This window comes from Scyliorhinus canicula, chromosome 7 (genome assembly GCF_902713615.1).
Source record: "Scyliorhinus canicula chromosome 7, sScyCan1.1, whole genome shotgun sequence".
In the NCBI taxonomy this organism is placed as follows: domain Eukaryota; kingdom Metazoa; phylum Chordata; class Chondrichthyes; order Carcharhiniformes; family Scyliorhinidae; genus Scyliorhinus; species Scyliorhinus canicula.
The window spans coordinates 29822483-29847457 of record NC_052152.1 but is presented as its reverse complement, the minus strand read 5'-3'; the positions used below and the strand labels follow the sequence as shown (position 1 = coordinate 29847457).

The 24975-nt window shown below is 46.2% G+C and overlaps 1 protein-coding gene across 1 annotated transcript in view; it reads right to left on the bottom strand.

Annotated features, from left to right (window-relative positions):
• The window catches only part of LOC119968692 (sorting nexin-9-like), a 120786-nt gene that overhangs the window by 6772 nt on the left and 89039 nt on the right, over positions 1-24975 (bottom strand). Inside the window, exons 13-16 of the mRNA XM_038801288.1 lie at positions 17527-17603; positions 17272-17361; positions 8556-8670; positions 5666-5757 (exon numbers count right to left, since the gene is read on the bottom strand). Of these exons, the coding sequence (XP_038657216.1) occupies positions 5666-5757; positions 8556-8670; positions 17272-17361; positions 17527-17603 (374 nt within the window). The remainder of the gene's footprint in view (positions 1-5665; positions 5758-8555; positions 8671-17271; positions 17362-17526; positions 17604-24975) is intronic.

The window sequence follows — 24975 nt, the reverse complement described above, 5'->3', positions numbered from 1 at the left end:
CAGGTGGCAGAGATGCCAGTGGGGAAGCATTTTGGAGATAGTGACCATTACTCGGTAAGATTTAAGGTAGTTATGGAAAGGGACAAAGAAAACCGGAAATAAGGTTTCTGAATTGGGGGAAGGCAGATTTTAATAGGGTAATACAGGATCTGCCCAAAGTGGACTGGCAGCAGCTACTTTTAGGAAGATCCACATGAGAGCAGTGGGAGTTATTCAAAAGGAAATAGAGAGAGCACAGGGCCAACATCTTCTCATAAAGGTAAAGGGTGAGATCACCAAGTTCAGAGAACTTGGGATGTCGAGCATTGGATGAGCAGGGGAAAAAAAAGGGCGGCTTATGCCATATTCAGGGGGCTCAAAATAGTGGATGTCCAAGAAGAATATAGAAAGTGCAGGCGGTACTTAAAAAAGAAGGGGCATGAAAAAACATTGACGGATAAAATAGAGGATAATCCCATGGTGTTTTATAAGTATATTAAGGGCAAGAGGGTGACTAGGGAAAGAGTAGGGTCCATTAGGGATCACAGCGGCAACCTGTGTGTGGATCAGAAAGACGTAAGTGAGGTATTAGATAAGTATTTTGCATCTATGGTCACTGTGGACAAGGATGATGTAGATATAGAAAGCAGGGAGGGAGGCTGTGAAACATTTGAACAGATTAGCACCGAGAGGGAGGAGGTGTTAGTGGTTCTAGTGGGCTTGACAGTGGATAAATCTTCAGGCCCAGGTGAGATGAATCCTAGTTTGCTGAGTGAGGCAAGAGAGGAGATTGCAGGACTCTGATACTAATTTTCAAATCCTCTTTGACCATAGGAGACGTACCAGAGGACAGGAGAATAGTTAATGTGGTACCATTAGTCAAATAGGGAAGTAGGGAATAATCGGGTAATTACAGGCCAGTGAATCTAACAATAGTGGTAGGGAAATCATTGAAAACAATTTTGAGGGACAGAATTAATCTGAATTTTGCGAGGCAAGGATTAATCAAGAATAGTCAGCATGGCATTGTCAGGGGAAGGTCATGTCTAACAAATTTGATTAAACTTTTCAAGGAAGTGGCTAGGTGTGTAAAGGAGGGCAGTGCAGTTGATGTAGTATACATGGACATCAGTAAGGCTTTTGACAAAGTCCCGCAACTTAAGTTGACAATTTAACTTAAGTCCCACAACATAAACAGTTGGGAAACTGATCATGTAGATAAAAGCCCATGGGATTCAGGGCAATTTAGCAAATTGGATACAAAATTGGCTCAGTGTCAGGAAGCAGAGAGTGATGGTCAAAGGTTGTTTTTGTGATTGGAAGCGTGTGTCCACTAGCATACAGCAGGGATCAGTGCTGGGTCCCGACTGTTTATAGTGTACATTAGTGATCTAGACGTGAATGTGGGGGGTATGATCAGTAAGTTTGCAGATGACGTGGGGAGGCAGATTTTAATAGGGTAATACAGGATCTGGCCAAATTGAACTGGGAGCAGCTACTTTTAGGAACATCCACATGAGACCACTGGGAGTTATTCAAAAAGGTAAGTGATGTGGTGAACAGCAAGGAGGAAAGCCTTAGATTACAACGGGATATAGGCGGGATGGTCAGAACAGTAACAAACCGAATTTAACCCTGTAAAAAGTGTGAGGGGATGCATTTTGGAAAGATTAACAAGGCAATGGAGTAGACGATGACAGGTAGGACCCGAGGAAGTAGAGACACTTCTCAAACCTCACTTCAGCTGTCTTTCACTTTCAATTAAGCAGCTAAGAGCTCTCAGGCATCCACAGGAAGGAGGTGCAGCTGGTGCACAGCCTGGGCCATCCACCCAGATGGCTCCTGGAGTGTTCCATCCATCCACATCCCCCCTTCCAGTGACCGCTTCAGCTCCAGCTCCCTAGGCCAAGGAGAGTGGCACTGCCACACAGCAGGACCCTGAAAGCAAGCCGAGGCCCCAACAGGTTTTGCTCCTCCAGACGACACACACCAAGGTCATCCCAGCCAAGAGAACCAACAGTCAGCAGGCTAGAACCTCATCGTCAGCAACCCAATCGTCTGCTCCAACAAAGTGCGAGTTGCAGCATGAACCTCATTGTACCTTCGCTGTGCTTGACTTGTGGCCTTCACACAGGCGTCACCAGCCACATCCTCAGTGAGCCCTCATCTTTGAGGAGTCAACTCTGTGGACTCTGAATGAAGTCCGGGATGGGAGAGCGGCTCAGGATGCACAAGTTATATCCCTGGGAATCGAGCACACACCTGCAGGGTGCATTAGGTGTGGTTGCAGAGCAGATAAATATTTAGCGAGTGGAAGTCCTTGTGATTTACATAGTTGACAGCTTGATGCCATGGAGCTCTGAGTGCCACATGAGTGCTATCAATGGCACCCTGCACCTGTGGAAAGACAGAGATTTGCACAAAGCCCATTGCTCTTGCTTCCTGGCTTGCCTAATTCCAGTCAAAATTCACAAAGTTTGTGCCCTCGTGAAGACTGCATCCATCACCTCCTCGATGCTCTTGTATGCGGAGGCGTGTGAAATCCTGCAAAGGTCCCCTGCGGAGCCCTGGTAGGAAGTAATGGCGTAATAATGGAGTGCCTCAGTCACTGACACTGACAATGGATGCCAAGACCCCATGGTGCCCAATCCTGTAGCAGATGGCATATGTGACCAGCCAATTCCTCGGACCTGTGCAGTCCTCAGCAACACCGGTTCTTGAACATCAGCAGGTATGTCAAGTGCCATCAGTAGACTTTGGGTCTAGCGAGGCACATGCGAGGGTCAGTTCTGTGGGGTTCATCCTTTGTGTGTGGAGCCATTGCTTCCTCTTCACAGTTCTGCTGCTGCCTTTGGCAAGACACTGCTATTGACATCTCCTTCTTCTTCTCTCCTGCCTATGAGCGAGGAAAATGACAGTGAGATCACTTGATCCCATGTTCCTGACAGTCTCCTCAGTGCAGAATCAAAGCAGAGACTTGATGGTTAGCATTTGTCTGCTGAGGATCACTCTTTGTCCATTCATCGTCTACAGCTGCCTCTCAAAGCCCATTAACCCATGCCCTGGCCACAACATTGATGCCCAGTCCTTAGTTCACATGTTGGTTGGCAAGACCCTACACCACATGAGTAGTAACAACTTTGACCACTCCACTGTATCCTGAGCTCTCATCTCAGGCAGAGGCATTGACCAATGTTAGGAGAACAAAAGTAGTTTCAAGGGATTTATACATTTGTATTGGTACACAGTAGAAATAAGGTATATTTTTAAGTGGGTTTAATTTAAGATTCCTGTGCCTGGAAGGGTAAAACCTATAGTTAGGTTCATGCTGGACAAAGGAGTGGTGGTTGGTTAAGTTCCAACTGTGTTTCTATTGTATTTAGAGAGGGTTATAGAGTGAAGAATAAATAAAAGGCAATGCCTTTGTGGTTGTTGCTTAGCAACTGGGGTCTTGTAAGGGCAAGAAACGTTGAAGTTATTGTTTAGCTAATTTGATTAGCAGTTGGAAATAGGTGGCGAGAGAGAAGATAGCTCTCACAGCTCTGCCAGAAGCAATTAGTTTAGAAGGCTAAAGAGGGAACATCTCTCTCAGCCTTGCTAGAAGAAAAGCCATTTAGGAGTAATGGTTAAGAAAACGGTAGCACGGTAGCATTGTGGATAGCACAATTGCTTCACAGCTCCAGGGCTCCAGGTTTGATTCCAGCTTGGGTCACTGTCTGTGCGGAGTCTGCACATCCTCCCCGTGTGTACGTGGGTTTCATCCGGGTACTCCGGTTTCTTCCCTCAGTCCAAAGATGTGTAGGTTAGGTGGATTGGCCATGATAAATTGCCCTTAGTGTCCAAAATTGCCCTTAGTGTTGGGTGCGGTTACTGGGTTATGGGGATAGGGTGGAGGTGTTGCACTTGGGTAGGGTGCTCTTTCCAAGAGCCGGTGCAGACTCGATGGGCTGAATGGCCTCCTTCTGCACTGTAAATTCTATGAAAACAGATGTCGGAAATCTCAAGTTCAGCTAGTTAAGGAAACTAGATGATTGAAGAAAAGAGTCCAAGAAGTCTGGTGTTAAGTGAACAGAGACCTAAGTATGGTTCAGAAGAATTGAAGAAAGAGTAAACAAAGTGTTCTGAGTTAAAGAGACAACTGCAGTGACCAAATTTAAAGTGGGACAGCAGCCTTCAAAGGTAAATGAAATGCCTGATGCCATTTTAATCCAGTATGTGAATTGAGAGTTAAAGCAATTGTGAGCAGTTTGCACAACAGTCAAGACAAAGAAATCCTATAGGGTTTGTGTAAAATCCTGGACTGGATTCACTGTTAAAACTGGAGCGGTAGCTTTGTTAGAAGTGCCATTTGGAAAACCTGGTCTGGATGTTGTAATGCAAACCGCCAAGGGAAGGCATTATTATTTTATTTTTATTTTTATTTTTCCAATTAAGGGGCAATTTACGGTGGACAATCCACCTACCCTGCACATCTCTGGGTTGAGGGGGTGAGACCCACGCAGACATGAGGAGAATGTGCAAACTTCACAGGGACAGTGGACGCACTCTGCTCTGAGCCCAAGTTAATGGTTGTAGATTTCTCCTCAGAATTCCCCCAGATGATGATCATATGAAAGTTTCCAAACTCCATTCCCAAAAACATCTTCTCCTATAATAATGCCTTTCGGGTGGCACGTGGTGCAGTGGTTAACACTGCTGCCTCATGGCACCGGGGACTCGGTTCGATCCCGGTCCTGGGTCACTGCCCGTGTGGAGTTTGCACATTCTCCCCGTATCTGCGTGGGTCTCACTCCTACAACCCAAAGATGTGCAGGCTAGGTGGTTTGGCCATACTAAATTGCCCCTTAATTGGAAAAAAATAATTGGGTACCCTAAATTTATGAAATAATAATATATTGGCAAATCATTATCAGGCCCATACAACGGAATCTTACCCCCACATCAAATAAAGAGTCCCGGTGTGATTTCCCACTGGTGTGACGCAAGAATGAAAGGCTTGACGGGATGCCGGTGGTTTAATGAGCATTCATGAGATGCAAATTAATGCAAATCATGTTCGTCCCACCAGCCAGCGGGGTGACCGGCCCGCCATTGGGAGAATTACAACGTGATTCTACACTGGCAACTTCCTGAATTTTTGGCCCCAGCCAGATTCTCCAAAGCGACCATGGACGGGTTGGGAAAATTCTGCCCATAGAGTTTAGGAGTGCATTCGGACAATGGCAGGTGGGTATTCCACAAAGGGGTAGGTCCCACCCATTCTGCTTAAATTTGGGACTCCCTGGGACCTTGATAGCCTGTGCTCGGGTTGCAAAGTTCACCTGACACCCCCCCCCCCCCCCCCCCCCCCCCCTCCGGCAGCCATCTTAATAGTTCATCGGTATCCATTTTTGCATAAGCTTAGGCAATTCCAGAAGCTTCCATTCAAGCGCAGTCCATGTTTAAAGTTGTGAATATGGCATATCTTTTTCTGGGCACGAAATAGGTCATCTTTTCCTGTGGCCAAAGATATAAAAACACAACACTGGGATTGAAAAATAAATGACCCAATATATCTCAACTGCTACTCCGAATGGCTACTTATCATTTTTGAAGCAGGGAATATATTTCAGTCAGTTTTAATGGAGGAAAGGATACAAAATATTCTATAGGACTGTAGAGTTGCCGTATGGATTGTTGGGTTTACCTTGCTATACATCTGAACCTGTTCATACAGAAAATGTTGAATTGTTTCTTTGTAGTCATTAGTGAGGTCATGATTAAAATGATTGATTTCAGCTGCAATCACAAAAACAAAATAAATGCACAGTTACTGAAATGAAAATTCTCAAATACAGCTAATTACTTAAGATTTCTCATTTATAAACCTGAGTTGGCACTTGGAAAATGCAAGCGTTTGCAGCAACCGTCTTGTTATCTTGGCACAGCATTCACAAGGAAATGAAGCAATCAATGTTTCTTGTATACTGAGGCTAATGTAAAAGGTTAGATCCTCAAAGAGACGCCCCAACTCTCAGAGGGCCTTCAGAATGAGTGCGCCCCCCCCCAACCCCCACCCGAGATGGAGAAATGTTTATTCATCTGTTTCCCCACCTTACTGACACCTGCTCCCTCCAGGCTAAAACTTGAGGCTTGGCAGGGACAGGCTCTTAAAGCCAATTGGTGAATGGGTGGGTTTCCCACTCAAGGCCCTGTCCACCTAAGCGTGAAACTGCGTCAGAGTTTGGGCGAGCTGAACCCGGGGAGGAAGGGGGGAAATAACGTCCATTGAATTTTACACTCCCCACTACCTTGCCTCATAACCTGCCTTGGGTGGGTTGGAGCAGAGAAAATCAATACTCCCAAAGACAAATCTCACTTCCACATGTAAAATGGTTTGAATAAAATCAAAGAAAAGGAATTTTTGGAAGGAAATGGAGGAAGGGGAGATTTGCTTGGAAGTGCATTGATAATGGAGGTGGACTGGGGACCCTCTGTTGCAACATCATCAGCGCTTCCTCAGTTGATCTAGAAGACTTGCAGATGTGGGGAAAGTGAAGGACGTGGGAACCATTTTGCCCAGACTGGATTATCCCAGATCTGTCCCAACAGCGACTACTGCCTGAAGTCAATGGCTCGGTTTCTGGTTGGCAAGCTGGTGTGCCACAGGGTTTGGTCCTCGGACTCCAACTATTTACAATCTACATCAATGACATGGATGTGGGGATAGAATGTACTATAGCCAAATTTGCAGACATTAAAATAGTTGGGAAAGCAAGTTGCAATGAGTAAATAAGAAATTTATAAATGGATATGGATAGGTTAGGTGTGTGAGACAAAATTTGTCAGATGGAATTTAACGTGAATAAGTGTGAGGTTATCCATTTTGGTTGGAGGAATAAAAAGGCAACTTATGTAAATGGAGAGAAACTTTAAAATGCTTCAGCGCAGAGGGATCTGGGTGTCCTCGTGCATGAATCGCTGAAAGTTAGTGTGCAGGTGCAGCAGGTAATAAGGAAGCCAAATTGAATTTTGGCATTCATTGCTAATGGAATAGAGTATAAAAGTAAGGAGGTGCTGTTGCAACTGTAAAGGGCATTGGTGAGACCGCATTTGGAGTACGGTTCAGAGTTTTGGTCCCTTGAGGAGGAATGTAAATGCATTAGAGACAGTTTAGAGAAGGTTCACTAGATTGATTCCAAGGATCAAGGACTTGTCTTATGAAGAGAGATTGAGTTGTTTAGGCCTAAAATCGCTGGAGTTTAGAAGAATGAGAGATCTAATTGAGGTGTATAAGATACTGAAAGGCAATTGACAGGGTAGACAGAGAGCAGATGTTTCTCCTTGTTGGACATTCGAGAGCGAGGGGCCATAGTTTTAAGCTAAGGGGTGGCAAATCTAAAACTGAAATAAGGAAGAATGACTTCATTCACGGACTGTGAATCTGTGGAAGTCTCTACCCGAGAGCGCAGGGGACTCTGAAATACAGAACAGATTTAAGAAGGACATCAATAGGGTTTTAATTAGTAGCGAGATAAAGGCTTTGGGGAGCAGGCAGGAAGGTGGAGATGAGGCCGAGGTGAGATCAGCCATGATTGTATTGAATGGCGGAGCAGGTTCGAGAGGCTGAATTGCCTACTCCTGCTTTTGGTTCTTATGCTTAACTTTGGTGGGTACTCCATCGACTGCTGCTGACCCAGAGTAAGGTAATTAAGGATTTATGGAAGGCTGTGGCAAACAGGAGGGGCCAAGGGCTCTTGTAGAGCCAAGGGAAGAACTCTTGTTTCTCCCTGTCCAAAAGAAGCAGTAAAAACAATTTAAAATCCCTTACTTGACCCTCCTAAAGCCAGAATGTCCATTGCCACCAGTTTTGAACCAGTTTAGGCCTTTGGCTAAAATGCCAATGGGAACCCAAATTACAATTTTTTTAATGTGTGGGTGTTTGTGGCGAGGCCAGCATTTATTGCCCATCCCTAGTTGCCTTTCAGAGGGGGTGTTAAGTGGTCTTCTTGAACCGCTGCAGTCTGAGCTGTAGGTACACCCACAGTGCTGTTAGGGAGCAGGTGTTAGGTTCCTTAAGGCCTCGTACTTCTCATCAGTGAGAAGCAAATCGACCATTTGAATCAGGACTTCTAGATTGGATAACTAAAAATGGTACGGGATGGAAAAATGATGGGATTAAAATTGACTCTCAAGAATGAAATGTCAGGAAACATTTGGGCAGCATGGTAGCATTGTGGATAGCACAATCGCTTCACAGCTCCAGAGTCCCAGGTTCGATTCCGGCTTGGACCACTGTCTGTGCGGAGTCTGCACATCCTCCCCGTGTGTGCGTGGGTTTCCTCCGGGTGCTCCGGTTTCCTCCCACAGTCACAGAGATGTGCAGGTTAGGTGGATTGGCCATGATAAATTGCCCTTAGTGTCCAAAATTGCCCTTAGTGTTGGGTGGGGTTACTGGGTTATGGGGATAGGGTGGAGGTGTTGACCTTGGGTAGGGTGCTCTTTCCAAGAGCTGGTGCAGACTCGATGGGCCGAATGGCCTCCTTCTGCACTGTAAATTCTATGATAAACACTCGAAGATTTGGAAGAACTCATACCCTGTATGGCTGAAGACACAACTCCAGCTCTGAAAACAATGGCTTCTTTCTCTTTCACTGTGACTTTGTTGACTTGAGAAAGCTTTTCATATTCATGAGCCTTTTCTATTGCTCCCTGAAAAGAAACAATTGCAAAATAATTTTTCAATTGAAACGAGTCTTCAAAATGTAGTAGAACCTGTTTGAGGCTTTAAAAAGACGTATTCCTTCATTGACATCATTGATAAAGGTTATAATCAGAGTTGCTTAAAAATAGAGATAACACTTGAATGGATTGAAGTCAGGTCGCAATAATTTTGAAGAGGACACAAGAGAGACAGCTGTAGACCTTTGCGCATTTTCAGAAAGCCAGCCTTTGTCCTTATTGAAGGCAGGGGCTGGTTTAGCTCAGTGTGCTAGGCAGCTGGTTTGTGATGCAGAACAAGGCCAGCAGCGCGGGTTCAATTCCCGTACCAGCTGAGAATTCTGAATTCTTCCTCTGTGCACCTGAACAGGTGCCGGAATGTGGTGACTAGGGGCTCTTCACAGTAACTTTATTGCAGTGTTAATGTAAGTCTACTTGTGACAATAAAAAAAAAGATTATAGTGGACACTACAGCCTCTCCTCACATCTGAACTGCGCATCAAATAAAAATATCGCCACAGTCCGAGATCAAAATGAAACATGTCAGGCTGATCTTTAGGGTTCTTCTATCACTTTTAAATGATGCACCTCCTCTTCTTGTTCTCCTGCCAGGAGCCCATCCAAAATGGCCAACCCAGGAAACATAGGCCAGGGTTTCAGCTGGCTATATCAGGGTGGAGTCCTCCCTACCCCTCCTCTTGCAGTGACCCTGCCTCAGGGGAAAATTCAGGCACGCTCTCTGAAAATAAACCTAGATTGTCTCTTGGCAAAATATTCCAGCACCAGCATTTTGCCTCCAGAAAAGCATAATAGAATTTTACTATAAGAATGAATATGCGGAAGTTATTAAAATTGACAGAGCTACTGTGAAATGTGAAATAGATAAAATAAACAGATATGCATGAATATAAACACATGACTGAAGCCTGACAATATGGTGGCCTAGAGATTTGACCGTATAACACCCATTTCTCAGGCACTATGTGGAGTCCCAAAGCCTCTAATATTACAGGGCAAATAACAAATCTCAATTAGGAACCACAAAATCACCACAATGCTAAATGCTGAAAATATGGCCTGCACTGTGCAGACCTGAAACAAGTACCAGGCCTCAAGAGACCTGACAGCTGCTCACTGTCCCCACTGCAAGACTGGTTTGCCCTGAGAGACCCGACTCTACTTACAGCTAGGTTCAGGCGAACCAGGCCTGAAGGTGGTCTACCAGGCAGTCCATTAAGGAACAGTCTGTCAGGTCACAACCAAAAGGCATTTCTTCAAAATACTTTGCCGAATACGGACTCCACATTAAAGAAACACATGGAATCCTGTCAGCGCATTCCGATCCACCGAGCCACAACTTCATTACTGTAACCCTCAATCCACCGATTTATCCCTCTATCACTCAACCCGCTTGCCTCCTCTTCCTGATCACCCTCTCCTCCTCAGTTATCCGAGGCTGCCAGCAGGCCTATCTGCAATTGCTGATCCCATGAACATGAGATCCAACATCAGGGGCATTTGGAGTCTCAGCATACTTTTTAAAGAATCATTTTTTTGCAGCTAACAAAAATGCAAGTTCTAAAAGTTCTCTAAGTTCTCAAAAGGGTCAGTCGGCACCAATTCATTTCAGTGATATGCAGTTGTAGCAAGACACTTGATTTGGCTAAATTTCTTTCTTTTGCAGTTCACTGCTGTTCCGACCAATTTCTTTTCAACTTTCTAGCTTTCTTTCTGAACCTGGTTTCACGTTAGCAAATCCAGAAGTTTAAGTTGCCTTGCCATTCCAATTATTCTAACTTCTAATCAATGGCTTGGCAAATGGCAAGATAAGAGTGTGACATGCTCAGGTCTGCCCGTTCTGATTCGCAGTGTGTGCTGCCACCATTCTTTTTTTATTCATTTACACAATGTGGTGGTCACTGGCTAGGCCAGCATTTATTGCCCATCCCTAGTTACCCTGCAGAAGGTGAGGGTGAGCTGCCTTATTGAACCGCTGGAGACCCTGAGGTGTAGGTACTTCTAGAGTGCTGTAAGGGAGGGATGTCCAGGGTTTTTCCCCAGCGAAAGTAAAGAAATTATGATATATTTACAAGTTGGGACAGTGAGTGATTTGGAGGGGAACGTCCAGGTGGGAGGGCTCCCAGGTATCTGCTGCTCTTGCCCTTCTAGATGATAATGGATGTGGGTTTGGAAGGTGCTATTTAAGGAATCTTGGCGACTTACTGCAGTACATCTTGTAGATGGTACACACGGCTGCCACTGTTTGTCGCTGGTGGAGCGTTTGAATGTTCATGGAAGGTGTAGCAATCAAACAGGCTGCTTTGTCTTGGATGGTGATGAGCTTCTTGAGTGTTGTTGGAGCTGCACTCATCCAGGCAAGTGGAGAGTATTCCATTACACTCCTGGCTTGTGCCTTGTAGATTGGGGAACAGGCTTTGGGGGTGGGGGGTCAGGATGTGAGTTACCCACCGTAGGATTCCTAGCCTTTGTTCTGCCCTGGTAGCCACAGTATTAATATGGCTAGTCCAGTTCAGTTTCTGATCAATGCTAACCCCCAGGATGTTGATTGTGGGGGATTCAGCGATGGTAATACCATTGAATATCATGGGGTGGTGGTTAGATCCTTTCTTGTAGGATATGGTCATTGCCTGGCACTTGTGTGGTGCGAATGTAACTTGGCACTCGTGAGCCCAAGCCTGGATATTGTCCAGGTCTTGCTGCATTTGGACATGGACTGCTTCATTATCTGAGGAGTCGCGAATGATGCTGAACATTGTGCAGACATCTGCAAACACCCCCACATCTGACCTTATGATGGAAGGGAGGTCATTGATGAAGCAGCTGAAGATGGTTGGGCCTAGGGCACAACCCTGAGGAACTCCTGCAGTGATGTCCTACAGCTGAGATGATTGACATTCAACCACCACAACAATCTCCCTTTGTGTGATGCATGACTCCAACCAGCGGAGAGTTTCCCCCTGATTCGCCTTGACTGCAGTTTTGCTAAGGCTCCTTGATGCCATACTTGGTCAAATTCTGCCTTGATGCCAAGGGCAGTCACTCTCACCTGACTTCTGGCATTCAGCTCTTTTGTCCATGTTTGAACCAAGGCTGTAATGATGTCAGGAGCTGAGTTGTGATGTGGAGATGCCGGCGTTGGACTGGGGTGAGCACAGTAAGAAGTCTTACAACACCAGGTTAAAGTCCAACAGGTTTGTTTCAAACACGAGCTTTCGGAGCACGGCTCCTTCTTCAGGTGAATGGAAAGGCTTGTTCCAGAAATGTTTATATAGACACAGTCAGAGATGCCCCGGAATGCGAGCACCTGCAGGCAATCAAATCATCAAAGATGCAGAGAGAGAGGTAACTCCAGGTTAAAGAGGTGTGAATTGTCCCAAGCCAGTTCAGTCGGTAGGCCTCTGCAAGTCCAGGCTTGTTGGTGGGGGCCGAATGTAATGCGACATGAATCCCAGATCCCGGTTGAGTCCGCATTCATGCGTGCGGAACTTAGCTATAAGTTTTTGCTCAGCAATTTTGCGTTGTCGCATCTCCTGAAGGCCTCCTTGTAGAATGCTGACCCGGAGATCAGAGGCTGAATGTCCTTGACTGCTGAAGTGTTCCCCAACTGGAAGGGAACAGTCCTGCCTGTTGATAGTCGCATAGGAGCTGAGTGACCCTGGTGGAATCCAAACTGAGCATCCATGAGCAGGTTATTGCTGAGTAAGTGCAGCTTTTTAGCACTGTTGATGGCTCCTTCTATCATTTTTCTGAAGAGGGAGAGTAGACTGATAGGGCAGTAATTGGCTGGGTTGGATTTGTCCTGTTTCTTGTGTACGGGACACACCTGGGCAATTTTCCACATTGCCGGGTTGATGCCAAATTGCAGCTGTACTGGAACAGCTTGGCTACGGGTGCAGCAAGTTCTGGAGTACAAGTCTTCAGTATTATTGCTGGAATATGGTCAGGGCCCATAGTCTTTGCAGTATCCCTTCAGCTGTTTCTTGATATCACATGGAGTGAATCGTATTGGCTGAAGATTGACGTCTGTGATGCTGGGGAGCTCTGGAGGAGACCGAGATGGAACATCCACTTGGCACTTCTGGCTGAAGATTGTTACGACTTCCTCAGCCTTGTCCTTTGTACAGATGTGCAGGGCTCCTGCATCATCGAGGATGGGGATATTTGTGGAGCCTCCTCTGGTGAGTTGTTTAATTGTCCATCAACCATTCACGGCTGGATGTGCAGGACTGTAGAGCTTAGATCTGATGTGTTCGTTGTGGAATTGCTTGGCTTTATCTATTACTTGCTATTCATGCTGTTTGGCACACAAGCAGTCCTCTGTTGTAGCTTCACCAGGATGACACTTCATTTTTCGGTATGTCTGGTGTTGCTCCTGGAATGTTCTCCTGCTCTTTTCATTGAACCGGGGTTGATCCCCTGGCTTGATGGTAATGGTAGAGTGGGGGATATGCCGGGCCATGAGGTTGCAGATTGTGGTTGAATATAATTCTGCTGCTGCTGATGGCCCCCAGTACCTCATAGATGCCCACTCTTGAGCTACTAGATTTGTTCGAAGTCTATCCCATTTAGCACGGTTTTAGTGCCACACAACATGATGGACGGTACTCTCAATGTGAAGATGGGATTTTGTCTCCACAAGGACTGTGTGGTGGTCACGTCTATCGATACTTTCATGGACAGAAGCATTTGCAGCAGGCAGGTTGGTGAGGATAAGGTCAAGTGTGTTTTTACCTCTTGTTGGCTCCCTCATCACCTGCTGCTGTCCCAGTTTAGCAGCTATGTCCTTTGGGACCCAGCCAGCTCAGTCTGTGGTGGTACTACCGAGCCACTCTTGGTGATGGACATTGAAGTCCTCAAATGGGTGCACCCAAATATCGAAGCTAGGATGTCTTCAAACTTCCATAAACACCCTGAACATTTACTCCAACAGAGTAAAGGAAATCTACTGTATGAGATCAGCAATTATTTTCAAAGAATCTCAACAAACGTATTTATAATCATTTTAGAAATTACATTTCAAACAAAACATGCTGAATTTTCAACCGAAACGGTGATACATTTGTGACATGTAGTGATGTTAGCTTGGGGATAGTATACAAGAGTGGATTCTGTTCAGTTGGTATGAAAAATAATTGTCCTATTTTGATCTGTAGTGTTGAATGAAAGATCATTATCAAATAAGCCAATAAAAGCTGTGCCACTTGGTGCCAGGTTTGCATTTATTCAGCGTACGAGCAGCCAGCACTTGGGAGTAGGAGGGAAAATTCCAGTTGTGTGTGGGAAGGAGAATGAAAGTGCAAGCACCAAAGTGTTGTGCAACAGAGTGAGTTTAAAGTTGCTTTAAATTTCATCTCGAAAGCAAGACTTCTCGTTTAAACCATTTGGCATCAAATATGGGCGTTTCGAGGAAGAGGATTCCTGTGCTGCGCTGGTTGGAACTACTGTTCAGTTTTGCAGGTTTTTCCCTCATCACTCTGAAAGATCCAGTAGATTTTGAATGGACAGCGCTCTGTCTTTTCTGTGCCGTGTCGTGCCTTACAATGAACAGCACTATTCTCTTCCTGGAGGCTGGTGCTAGTAAGGAACAATGTCGTCATCTGTCACGTTTCACAGAAGTGGGCATTTTTAGTCTTGCTGTGGCATTCACTACGGGGGCTGTTGTTCAAATTATCAGTGCTATTGAGATGGGCATGCTTTTGCAACTTGACCAGCATTATTTTAAATCTACTCCAACTTGGCCATCTGACTTTCACCTTGTAGTCGTCTCAACTGCATGTGTATCCTTTGCTTCTTTATTGTACTGGATGGACCATTACCACCACAGACACTGGATTTTGCAACAAGGACTGATTGTTATCACACCAAAATCCATACATGGAACTAAATTAACTGTTTCTTTCATTCTGCTACTGCTGCTGTGGGATTCTAAGGAGAAGGGAATCTTTTCAACCATGTGCTTTTACTTAATAGCTCACATTATTTCTGTATTCAAGGCTGCCACGTTTCTGATTCCTTCAGAAGTCTCCCAACTAAAAATCGGATTAGGAATCATTTGTGCCAACGTAGTGCTGATCATTGTTTATGGCCAGACCCTGTTGCAATGGCCCGAGTGTGTTTTAAAGCAATGTAGTCACGAGGTGCACGTGAAACTTTGTGCTACAAAAGAAACCGATAAACTGTGTACGATTTCCTTTTATAATTTGTGTGCCCAAGGAGTTATCTTCACAGTGCTAACAAGTGTTAATCTCCTACTGCTCATTTATGATTCAATATCGGTACTTAATTTTCACAAAACCAATGTGGATAGTAGTATCCAAAATGAAGACGTGTAATGTGTTCCATTTTAATACATTCTTGGTGATTGAATGTAAACAAATTACTGATTTGGACAACCTATTCTATTACAGAACGTTAGGGTGAAGTAATAGGGTTCTGCTAAGATGGCAATTATTAGCAGGAGAATGAAAAATCGAGGTCATTATCCACATGTTCAGTAATGATATCGCATAGTTTAGCCGAATTTCAACTACGAAGGAGGGAGTGAAAATGGATGTCACCAAGAAAGGTTATTTTGAGAGCAAGCTTGTTGAAAATAAGCTAGCACGAAAATATAACCATCATTTAATGCAGAGCAAAGCTAATTTTGAAATTAAATACCAATTTCTGTTTGAAAGACTCAATTTATGAGGGTTCTGTATTTCATTTGCTTCATTCAGTTTTTGTTCATAAGGTGAACACACATTCTGACCTGGATTTTTCAGGCAAAAACCACCTGATTTTTCATAGAAATTACAGTGCAGAAGGAGGCCATTCGGCCCATCGATTTTGCACCGGCTCTTGGAAAGAGCACCCTACCCAAGTTCAACACCTCCACCCTATCCCCATAACCCAGTAACCCCACCCAACACTAAGGGCAATTTTGGCACCAAGGGCAATTTATCATGGCCAATCCACCTAACCTGCACATCTTTGGAAGAATGCACGGGAAATGGGGAGGGGACTGCCCCAAAGAACGTCCGTCACAACTGCTGACATTTTCCGGCTGTTCCTGCCAGTGGGATCTTCTGGTCCAGGCAATGTCAACCCCCTGCCAAAGGTGGAGAGTGCAAACAATGGAAAAACCCCATTGACCACAGCGGGACCGGAGGATCCCACCGGAGTGTGGGGGAGGTGGGGGGGGGGATCCTGTCCAATGGCCCTCCCTCCTAATGTCCTGAACTGTCGGTACCACTGCCCAGCTGCCTACAATCGAAGGTGGTGGATGGATTTGTCCACTTTCCCTCAGAGAATTGATATGTTAACATTCTCTTCAAAATCGATAATTCAGGATTTCTTTAAAAGCCTCAAAGAACCCTGTCTCACTTCATAAATGTGTAAGTATTTCGAGTCAAGGAATACACCACTCCTTGATTTGTCAATAAATTCCTCAACATTTGCTTATTGATGGCTGGTACATGATTAGGAAATAAACATTTCTTGAGTTAATTTGGCGGAATGAAATGTGACACATAATTGAATTGACTACTTGTAGGGAGGCATTTTATAACTAGCAGCCAAAGTATAGTAGGGTTCAATGTGAAAATATCAGTGAAGAATGAAAACAGAAACTAATGTGTCCTTTGGCCCTTCCAATGGTGACCCTAAATGACTGTGTCCGGGGTAAGTTGGCATCCTCTTGCGCTCTAAGGTCCCTTGCATCTTCCATTCAGTACCATTTGAGGTCCGGTCTTGAGCAACAAACTCACAGTATTATACCTGGAGGTATTTCCCACCACGTTCCACTGATTAGCCTATTGCTTATGATAATGAGTAGACTGCACTCAATTCCCAACTGTTACTCTTTCAAAATGCCCGTAAAATAAATTCTGAATCTGTCCCTTGTAATGCTTTTTAGTATATCGTTAATGAGGACCTTGAATAGGATGAGGCACAATGGACAGCTTATGCCTTACTTTTCTTTTGAGAGAAATAGGTTCATTAGTATCATCTTCAGTCTCACACAGAATTTGTGTAGCACAATCAACCCCGGGAATCTTTGGCTTCTGAGGGTTCTTGCCGAGTGATCCCTGCTGAGATTAGTGGCTGGCATAAATATTTTTAAGTAGACTTCTGAAGCCTGGAAAAATCCCTCCTAAAACAGAGTTCGCCTTGAGTACCGAGCATAGAAGTGAACCGCTGGCATGGGCGTGCATGTCCATTATGAAATGTCATCGGCAAAGATTAGGCGTAACCTCCTGCGCATCTTTGCAACACTGTCCATTTTGTCCACTTGATCCCTTGTGCCCATTTGTAAGTGAAATATGCATTTGTTGGGTAAAAAACATTTCAGGGTGGATATTAATATGAGTATAGCATGTCAGAGCTGAAAATGGGTGCTGACTAATGCACCGGGTAAATGCAAACAACATAATTTTTGGGCCCAGGAAATTAGGGTCGGCTTGTACACTGGGTCGACATATACACCACAACTTACAGTATAATCCAATAACTACCTAAACTACCAACAAGTATTGTTTTCCCCTTGGAGCGCATTAGTTTCAGAATTAAGAAAAATTTCAACCTGTAACTAACCTTGAGGAGGTTTATAATATCAGGAAAACAGGTCAGCAGCCCTTTGTATTCTTTGCTGATCTCAAGCAAGCAGTGGACATCTTTCTTTGGCTAGAAGGCAAACAAGAATCATACCAGGTACTTCTTACATTGCAATTAAATATCTATCAAACCAATAATTTTACAAAACAGCATTGTTGAACATGAGTCAATGAATAATCAATAAAAACTCAAATAAATATTTTCAAATAATTACATTCAATTATCCCAATTTACCTGATCAAAATAAAGATTCCCGATATCATCATATGTCTTTCCAACAAATGACAACGCATTTCCAATGGAGCCTTTCCCTTTTGAAAAATAATTTTTAAAAGTTTAATATGTATTATGCTGATATGACAATGAAGCCTGCAATGTAGCGTTCAGTAGTACTGTTCTTTAGTGCTGCATTTATACTTGCAGCTGTATATCATTTTTAACTTCAATCTCTGATCTATGAGGTAGATCTATGCAGGTGTAGAGGACATGACTTAAACTTTAATTGCTCAGAAAGCATTGGCAGCTTTATGTGCATTTATGTCTCTCCTGGCAACGCTAAATGGCTATGCAAGATGGCCACCAATACTCATTTGCACTGGTCTGTGGGAACAGGTAAGAAAGTTAGGGCTTGAATTGCTTACTTTAAAGAAATGGCCTGTGTGGAGTCAGTTGGATCAGGCAGTGATTATCATTGATAAAATATGGACAATGTATTGGAATTGTGCGCATTTGAGCTGCCAATCCCTGTGCCTCCATGTTCGACTGAAATCAATTGAAACAAAAGTCATGAGAGAGTAAATGGGATTCCAGATTCACAATCCCTCGATTTACACACATTCCCTAAGATCCATCCCACAAACTTTGAAAATCAGCTTGAAACGGCCTCCCCAATTTAGTCGCTTTTACATTGCAATATGCTGCTAGTTATGCCTTCTTTGACGTTTGCAATTGCGTCACGGACTATAACTGAAGAAACATGCATGCATGTATACAGTGTTCTGAGGGACATCCTGCACATTTCATCAATATTATCTGACACCCTTTTCAAACTGCATTCCATCTGGTGTCAATCCCAAGAGGTGTAGGATCATCTGCTCTGTTAGTTCCCTCCCAACTCTGGGTTCATATTGATTTGCTTTGCAGGTGTATGATTTTGAGAATTCTACTAATTTATAGAATCTGAAATATCTATGGATTTTATTCTGTAACCACAGTTTACAATTATGTGGGTTAGTTTTAACTTGTTGGGCAATTAATAGTCAAGATAGTTTGGGAAACTTGAAAAACAGATGTTTATGAAGAAACAAACTTCGGTTATTGTTTTATGACAGAGCTTGTTTGACTTGAGCTGAAGCTATCCTTTTTTTTAATAAATGTTTTTTTATTGAGTTTTCATATTTTATATATGACAAATTACAAGTTATTAGAGAGAGAGAAAAAAAAAGGAAAACACAAAAATTTTACATGAATATTTACAGGTAAGCATCTTCATAACAATAATTGTGGCCGCCCCCTTTAGCCAGCATACATATTTTACATTCCCCAATATGGCTGAGGCACATGTTTATAGGCATTTATTTATAGTTTGGTTTTGGGCCTGGGCTTGCCATCAAACCCCCATACCGAGCCCGTAGCCCCCCCCCCCCCCCCCCCTCCCCCCGGCTACCTTCCCCCGATTCCCGCCCATTTTCCCCTGGTTCTTGGCCACCCGACTATTCTTCCTCATGTACGTTGGCCACAAACAGGTCCCGGAACAGTTGCATGAATGGCTCCCACGTTCTGTGGAAGCCGTCGTCCGACCCTCGGATGGCGAATTTGATTTTCTTCATTTGGAGAGATTCCGAGAGGTCGGACAGCCAGTCTGCAGCTCTGGGTGGTGCTGCTGACCGCCAGCCAAACAGGATTCTACGGCGGGCAATCAGGGAGGCAAAGGCAAGGGCGTCCGCCCTCCTCCCCAGGAATAGATCTGGCTGGTCTGAAACCCCGAAGACCGCCACTATCGGGCATGGCTCCACCCTCACCCCCACCACTTTGGACATAGCCTCGAAGAAGGCTGTCCAGTACTCCACAAGTCTGGGGCAAGACCAGAACATGTGGGCGTGGTTGGCCGGGCCTCTCTGGCACCGCTCACATTTGTCCTCCACCTCCGGGAAGAACCTACTCATACGGTTTCTCGTTAAGTGGGCTCTATGTACCACTTTTAGTTGCGTCAGGCTGAGCCTTGCGCACGTGGAGGTGGAGTTGACCCTATGCAGTGCTTCGCTCCAGAGTCCCCACCCTATCTCCATCCCCAGGTCGTCCTCCCATTTCCTTCTTGTTGCGTCCAGTACGGTGTCGTCCCTGTCTACCAGTCGGTCATACATGTCACTACAGTTCCCTTTCTCTAGGATACTTGCGTCCAGTAGGTCTTCCAATAGTGTCTGTCGTGGCGGTTGTGGGTACGTCCTTGTCTCCTTTCGTAGGAAGTTTTTGAGCTGCAGGTACCGTAGCTCGTTCCCCCCAGCTAGCTGAAATTTCTCTGTCAGTTCGTCCAGTGTTGCGATCCTGTCGTCCGTGTATAGGTCCCTGACTGTCAGTGTCCCCCCGTCCTGCCTCCACCTTTTGAAGGTGGCGTCGGTCAGTGCTGGTTTGAACCTATGGTTGTTGCAGATGGGAGCCTTGTCCGACATTTTGTACAGGCCAAATTGCTGCCGCAGTTGGTTCCAGGATTGGAGGGTGGCTGTCACCACTGGGCTGGTGGAGTGTTTTTTGGGTGGGGATGGGAGTGCTGCCGTGGCGAGGGCCCGGAGGGAGGTTCCCATGCAGGAGGCCTCCTCCGCACGCACCCACTCGGCTTCTGGCTCCTGGATCCATCCCCTTACTCGCTCGGCTGTTGCCGCCCAGTGGTAGAATTGTAGATTCGGGAGGGCAAGCCCCCCCCTGGATTTTGTTTTTTGTATGACCTTCTTTGGGATCCTAGCATTTTTACCCCCCCATACGAACGCCATGATATGTTTGTCCAGCGCTTTGAAAAAGGTCTTGGGGATGTAGATCGGAATGGATCTAAACAGGAAAAGGAACCTGGGCAGTACGTTCATTTTGATCGTCTGGACTCTCCCCGCGAGGGAGAGCGGGAGTGTGTTCCATCTTTGCAGGTCCTTTTTAACTTCCTCCGTCAGGCTGGTGAGGTTCCATTTGTGGATCCCTTTCCAGTCATGGGCTATTTTGATCCCCAGGTAGCGGAATTTATTTCGGGCTTGTTTGAACGGCAGGCCCTTTAGTGCTGCCCCCCCCCCCCCCCCCCCCCCCCCCCCCCTTGCGGGTGTACTGGGAAGATCTCACTTTTGCTCATGTTGAGTTTGTAGCCCGAGAAGGCTCCAAACTCTTTCAGGAGCGCTATGATTCCGTCCATGCTGCTTTGTGGGTCCGAGATATAGAGGAGCAGATCATCCGCATAGAGTGAGACTCTGTGCTCTCTACCTCCCCTTCGGATCCCCCTCCAATTTTTTGCTGCCCTGAGCGAGATTGCTAGCGGTTCGATTGCTAGTGCGAACAGCAGCGGGGACAGTGGGCATCCTTGTCTGGTGCCCCTGTGCAGCTGGAAGTATTGGGAGTTGGTATTGTTGGTCCGTACACTCGCCATGGGAGCGTTGTATAGGAGCTTTACCCAAGCGGTGAACCCTGTTCCAAACCCGAACCGCTCCAGTACCTCTATGAGGTATTTCCATTCGACTCTGTTGAAGGCCTTTTCTGCGTCCAGGGAGACGATCACCTCTTGTGTTCTCTCCCCGGAGGGGGTCATTATCACGTTCAGCAGGCACCTGATGTTCGCGGTAAGCTGTCTACCTTTGACGAAGCCCGTCTGGTCCTCTGTGACCACCTCAGGTACACAGTCTTCTAGCCTTTTGGCTAGGATTTTGGCCAGTATTTTGGCGTCTGCGTTCAGCAGAGATATGGGTCTGTATGACCCACATTCCGTTGGGTCTTTGTCTTTCTTAGGTATCAGCGAGATTGAGGCCTGTCCTAACGTGGGTGGCAGTGTGCCCCTAGCTAGCGAGTCTGTGAACATCTCCCGCAGGTGCGGGGCCAGCGCTGTCGCGAATATTTTGTAGAAGTCCGCCGGGAATCCGTCCGGTCCCGGCGCCTTCCCCGTCTGCATGGAGCTAATGCTCTCCATGATCTCTCCCAGTGCTAGTCGTGCTTCCAGATCCCGTTTTCTGCCCTCTCCCACGACTGGTATGTCCAGTCCATCAAGAAACCGGTTCATCCCAGCCTTCCCCGTTGGGGGCTCCGAGGTGTATAGCTCTTGGTAGAAGGCCTTGAAGGTTTCGTTAATCCTCTCTGGTTCTGTTTCCCACGTGCCTCTGGTACCTCTGATTTGCGCAATTTCCCTGCTGGCTGCCTGCTTTCTCAGCTGGTGTGCCAACAGGCGGCTGGCTTTGTCTCCGTGTTCGTACAGGGCCCCGCGTGCCTGGCGGAGTTGGTATACTGCTTTCCTGGTGGAGAGCAGGTCAAAGTTCCTTTGTAATTCTTTTCTCTCCGCCAGGAGCTCTACGGTCGGGGCCTCGGAGTATTTACGGTCTACCTCCAGTATGGAGTCGACCAGCTTCTGCCTAGCCACCCTTTCCTCCCTATCTCTTTGAGCTTTGAAGGCAATGATTTCCCCTCTTAGTACGGCCTTAAGCGCTTCCCAGAACGTGGAGGATGAGACCTCCCCGTTTTGGTTGTTCTCCGTGTATTCCGCTATGGCCCGCGCTATCCTTTCGCTGAAGGCCTTGTCAGCTAGTAAGGCACCGTCCAGCCTCCATGTGGGGCGCTGGGCCCTTCCCGTCTCCAGCCGCACGTCCATGTAGTGTGGGGCGTGGTCTGATATCACAATTGCGGAATATTCCACCTTGTCTATCTCTGGAAGCACCGTTTTCCCCACCACAAAGAAGTCAATTCTGGTGTACACATTGTGTACTGGGGAGAAGAAAGAGAATTCTTTCTCCCCCGGGTGGGCGAATCTCCAGGGGTCCACTGCTCCCATCTGCTCCATATAGTGACTGAGTTTCCTTGCCATGTTTGAGGTTTTCCCCGTTCTGGGGTTTGAGCTGAAGCTATCCTAATGGCCAAAATATGACTCGGTGTTTGTTTTTAAATCAGGTTGAAGGAATGGTTAAAACAGAAGATGACACCTTGGGGTGGATTCCCCATTGCCTGCCTCTTGTATCGGGTTTCCCGATCGGGCAGAGAATGGAGCATGGCTATAAAACGGTATTCCCCATTCTGATATTCCAATCCCCTGCTGGGGAGGTGAGATACCCTCAATTACGACACAGGAGAGAAGATAGGTAATTCAAGGGCTTTAATCATCTGAGAACAGAACAGCAGCCGAGAAGTGTGCTCATCACATGCTGCCGAGTGAGCCTCATCTTATATACCGTTTCCTGGGGGCAGAGCCAGAGGCGGAGTCCCCCAGGGTTCCAAGCCCGGTCTTAAAGGGCCAATGCATTAAAGGTAAGGTACCGTTACAGCAGCTACTGATAACATTCATCACAGGAGGGTAGTGAGTTAAACGGCCCGTGCCAGCGGGAGGGTGCAAACCGGTGATACCCCCAGAGTCTCCACCCTCCTTCCCTTGCCCCCCCCCCCCCCCCCCACCATTATGCACTGACCCCCCAGAGCGGGATTTGGTGCAAGTTTGCCCTCTTATGGCCCTGACACAAGGTGGACTCCGCAGTGGGTCAAGGGAAGTTGGTGGCTAACTGAGGTGCCCCCCAAAGCCCATCAGAAGGCCGAAATCCCAGACAGGGAACCCGATAAAAGAACAAAATGGCAGAGGATCCGGCCGTGCGTGTCACACTGGAAACCTTGACGAGAAAAAGAACAAAGAAAAGTACAGCACAGGAACAGGCCCTTTGGCCTCCAAGCTTGTGCCGACCATGCTGCCCGTCTAAACTAAAATCTTCTCCACTTTCAGGGTCCGTATCCCTCTATTCCCATCCTATTCATGTATTTGTCAAGTTGAGCGTTGATCCAGACGACGAGTGGTGTGCTACCCTTACTGTTAACGAGGCTTACTGTTTCAAGCTGGACACCGGCGCTTCAGCAAACTTCATTTCAAAATCTGACCTCGACACCATCCGCGTCAGACCAAGCATTCTTCCATCGGCCTGCCAGCTCCTCGACTAAAATGGCAATGCCATTGCTGACAGTGGCTCATGCCAGCTTGCAGTGTCCAATAGGTCATCGAAAGCGACGCTGCGATTTGAAATCGTAGGAACCGACAGAGCTTCCCTGCTCGGGCTTGCAAACTCCTGAACCTTGTGCAGCGGGTTCACACCATGTCATCCACACAGGCAACAGCCTCACCAGATTATAACTTCCAGGCTCAACTCGATGACATCATAGCACAATACCATAGTGTGTTCGAAGGTATGGGCATACTCCCATACCGATACAAAATCCCACTGAAGCCAAATGCCACCCCTGTGGTTCACGCACCGCGTTGGGTGCCGGCACCCCTCAAGGACCGTCTCAAGCAGCAGCTGCAAGACCTCCAGGACCAGGGCGTTATTTCAAAGGTCACGGAACCCACGGACTGGGTTAGCTCCATGGTTGTCAAGAAGCCGTCGGGGGAACTTCGAATCTGTATCGACCCCAAAGATTTTAACCGCAACATCATGAGGGAACACTACCCACTACCTAAACGAGAAGAATTAACCAGCGAGATGGCTCATGCCAAATTCTTCACGAAGCTGGACGCCTCCAAGGGGTTCTGGCAAATACAGCTGGATGCATCCAGCCGCAAGCTGTGCACATTCAATACCCCGTTTGGTCGCTACTGCTACAACCAAATGCCCTTTGGCATCATCTCTGCCTCAGAGGTATTCCACCGCATAATGGAACAAATGATGGAGGGCATCGAGGGAGTGCAAGTGTACGTCGACGATGTCATAATCTGGTCCACAACTCCTCAAGAACACATCGATCGCCTCAAGCGGGTGTTCCACAGAATCCACGAGCATGGCCTCTGACTCAACAGAGCAAAATGCTCATTCGGTCAATCAGAATTCGTCGCCCGCCAGAGACTAAATTTATAGACTGACTGTTGCATTACCTTGTTATCTCATCGTTTTTACATCTGTACATATTGTTTTTCTCATGTGTTATTTGCCCTCTATCTGCACTAGACACATTCCCATGTATATAAATTAGCATGTTCTGTATATAGTCCAGTTCCTGTACACATATTCATTATTTATTGACCTGAACACATTTTTTTAGAAACAAAAAGGGGAGATGTCATAATATACATCCATGTATACAATGGAGTGCAGACAGGCAGTGATAGACACATAGGATAACCAGTGAACACACAGAACAGAGCAGCCAATCACCAGACAGGAGACGACCACTATAAAGCCAGAGGGCACCAGTTTTCCCGCTCTCTCGGGACCAAGCATCTGAGACAGTCAGAGGTCGTGAGCAGCAGCTAGTACAAACACCATGTAGTAGTCAGTTAGACTGGTCAGGCTAGCCTCAGGTCTCCAGTCAAGTCAGCATAGTGTCAACCCACAGTTAAGCATGCAATATAGTTAGATGTTAAATAAAATCGTGTTGCATCTCATCAAGTTTTGGAAGCCTGTCTCTCTCAACACTGCATCAAACGCAGTCCACATAGACCCTGCCTGCCCAACACATCAACCTCTCACCCTCCTT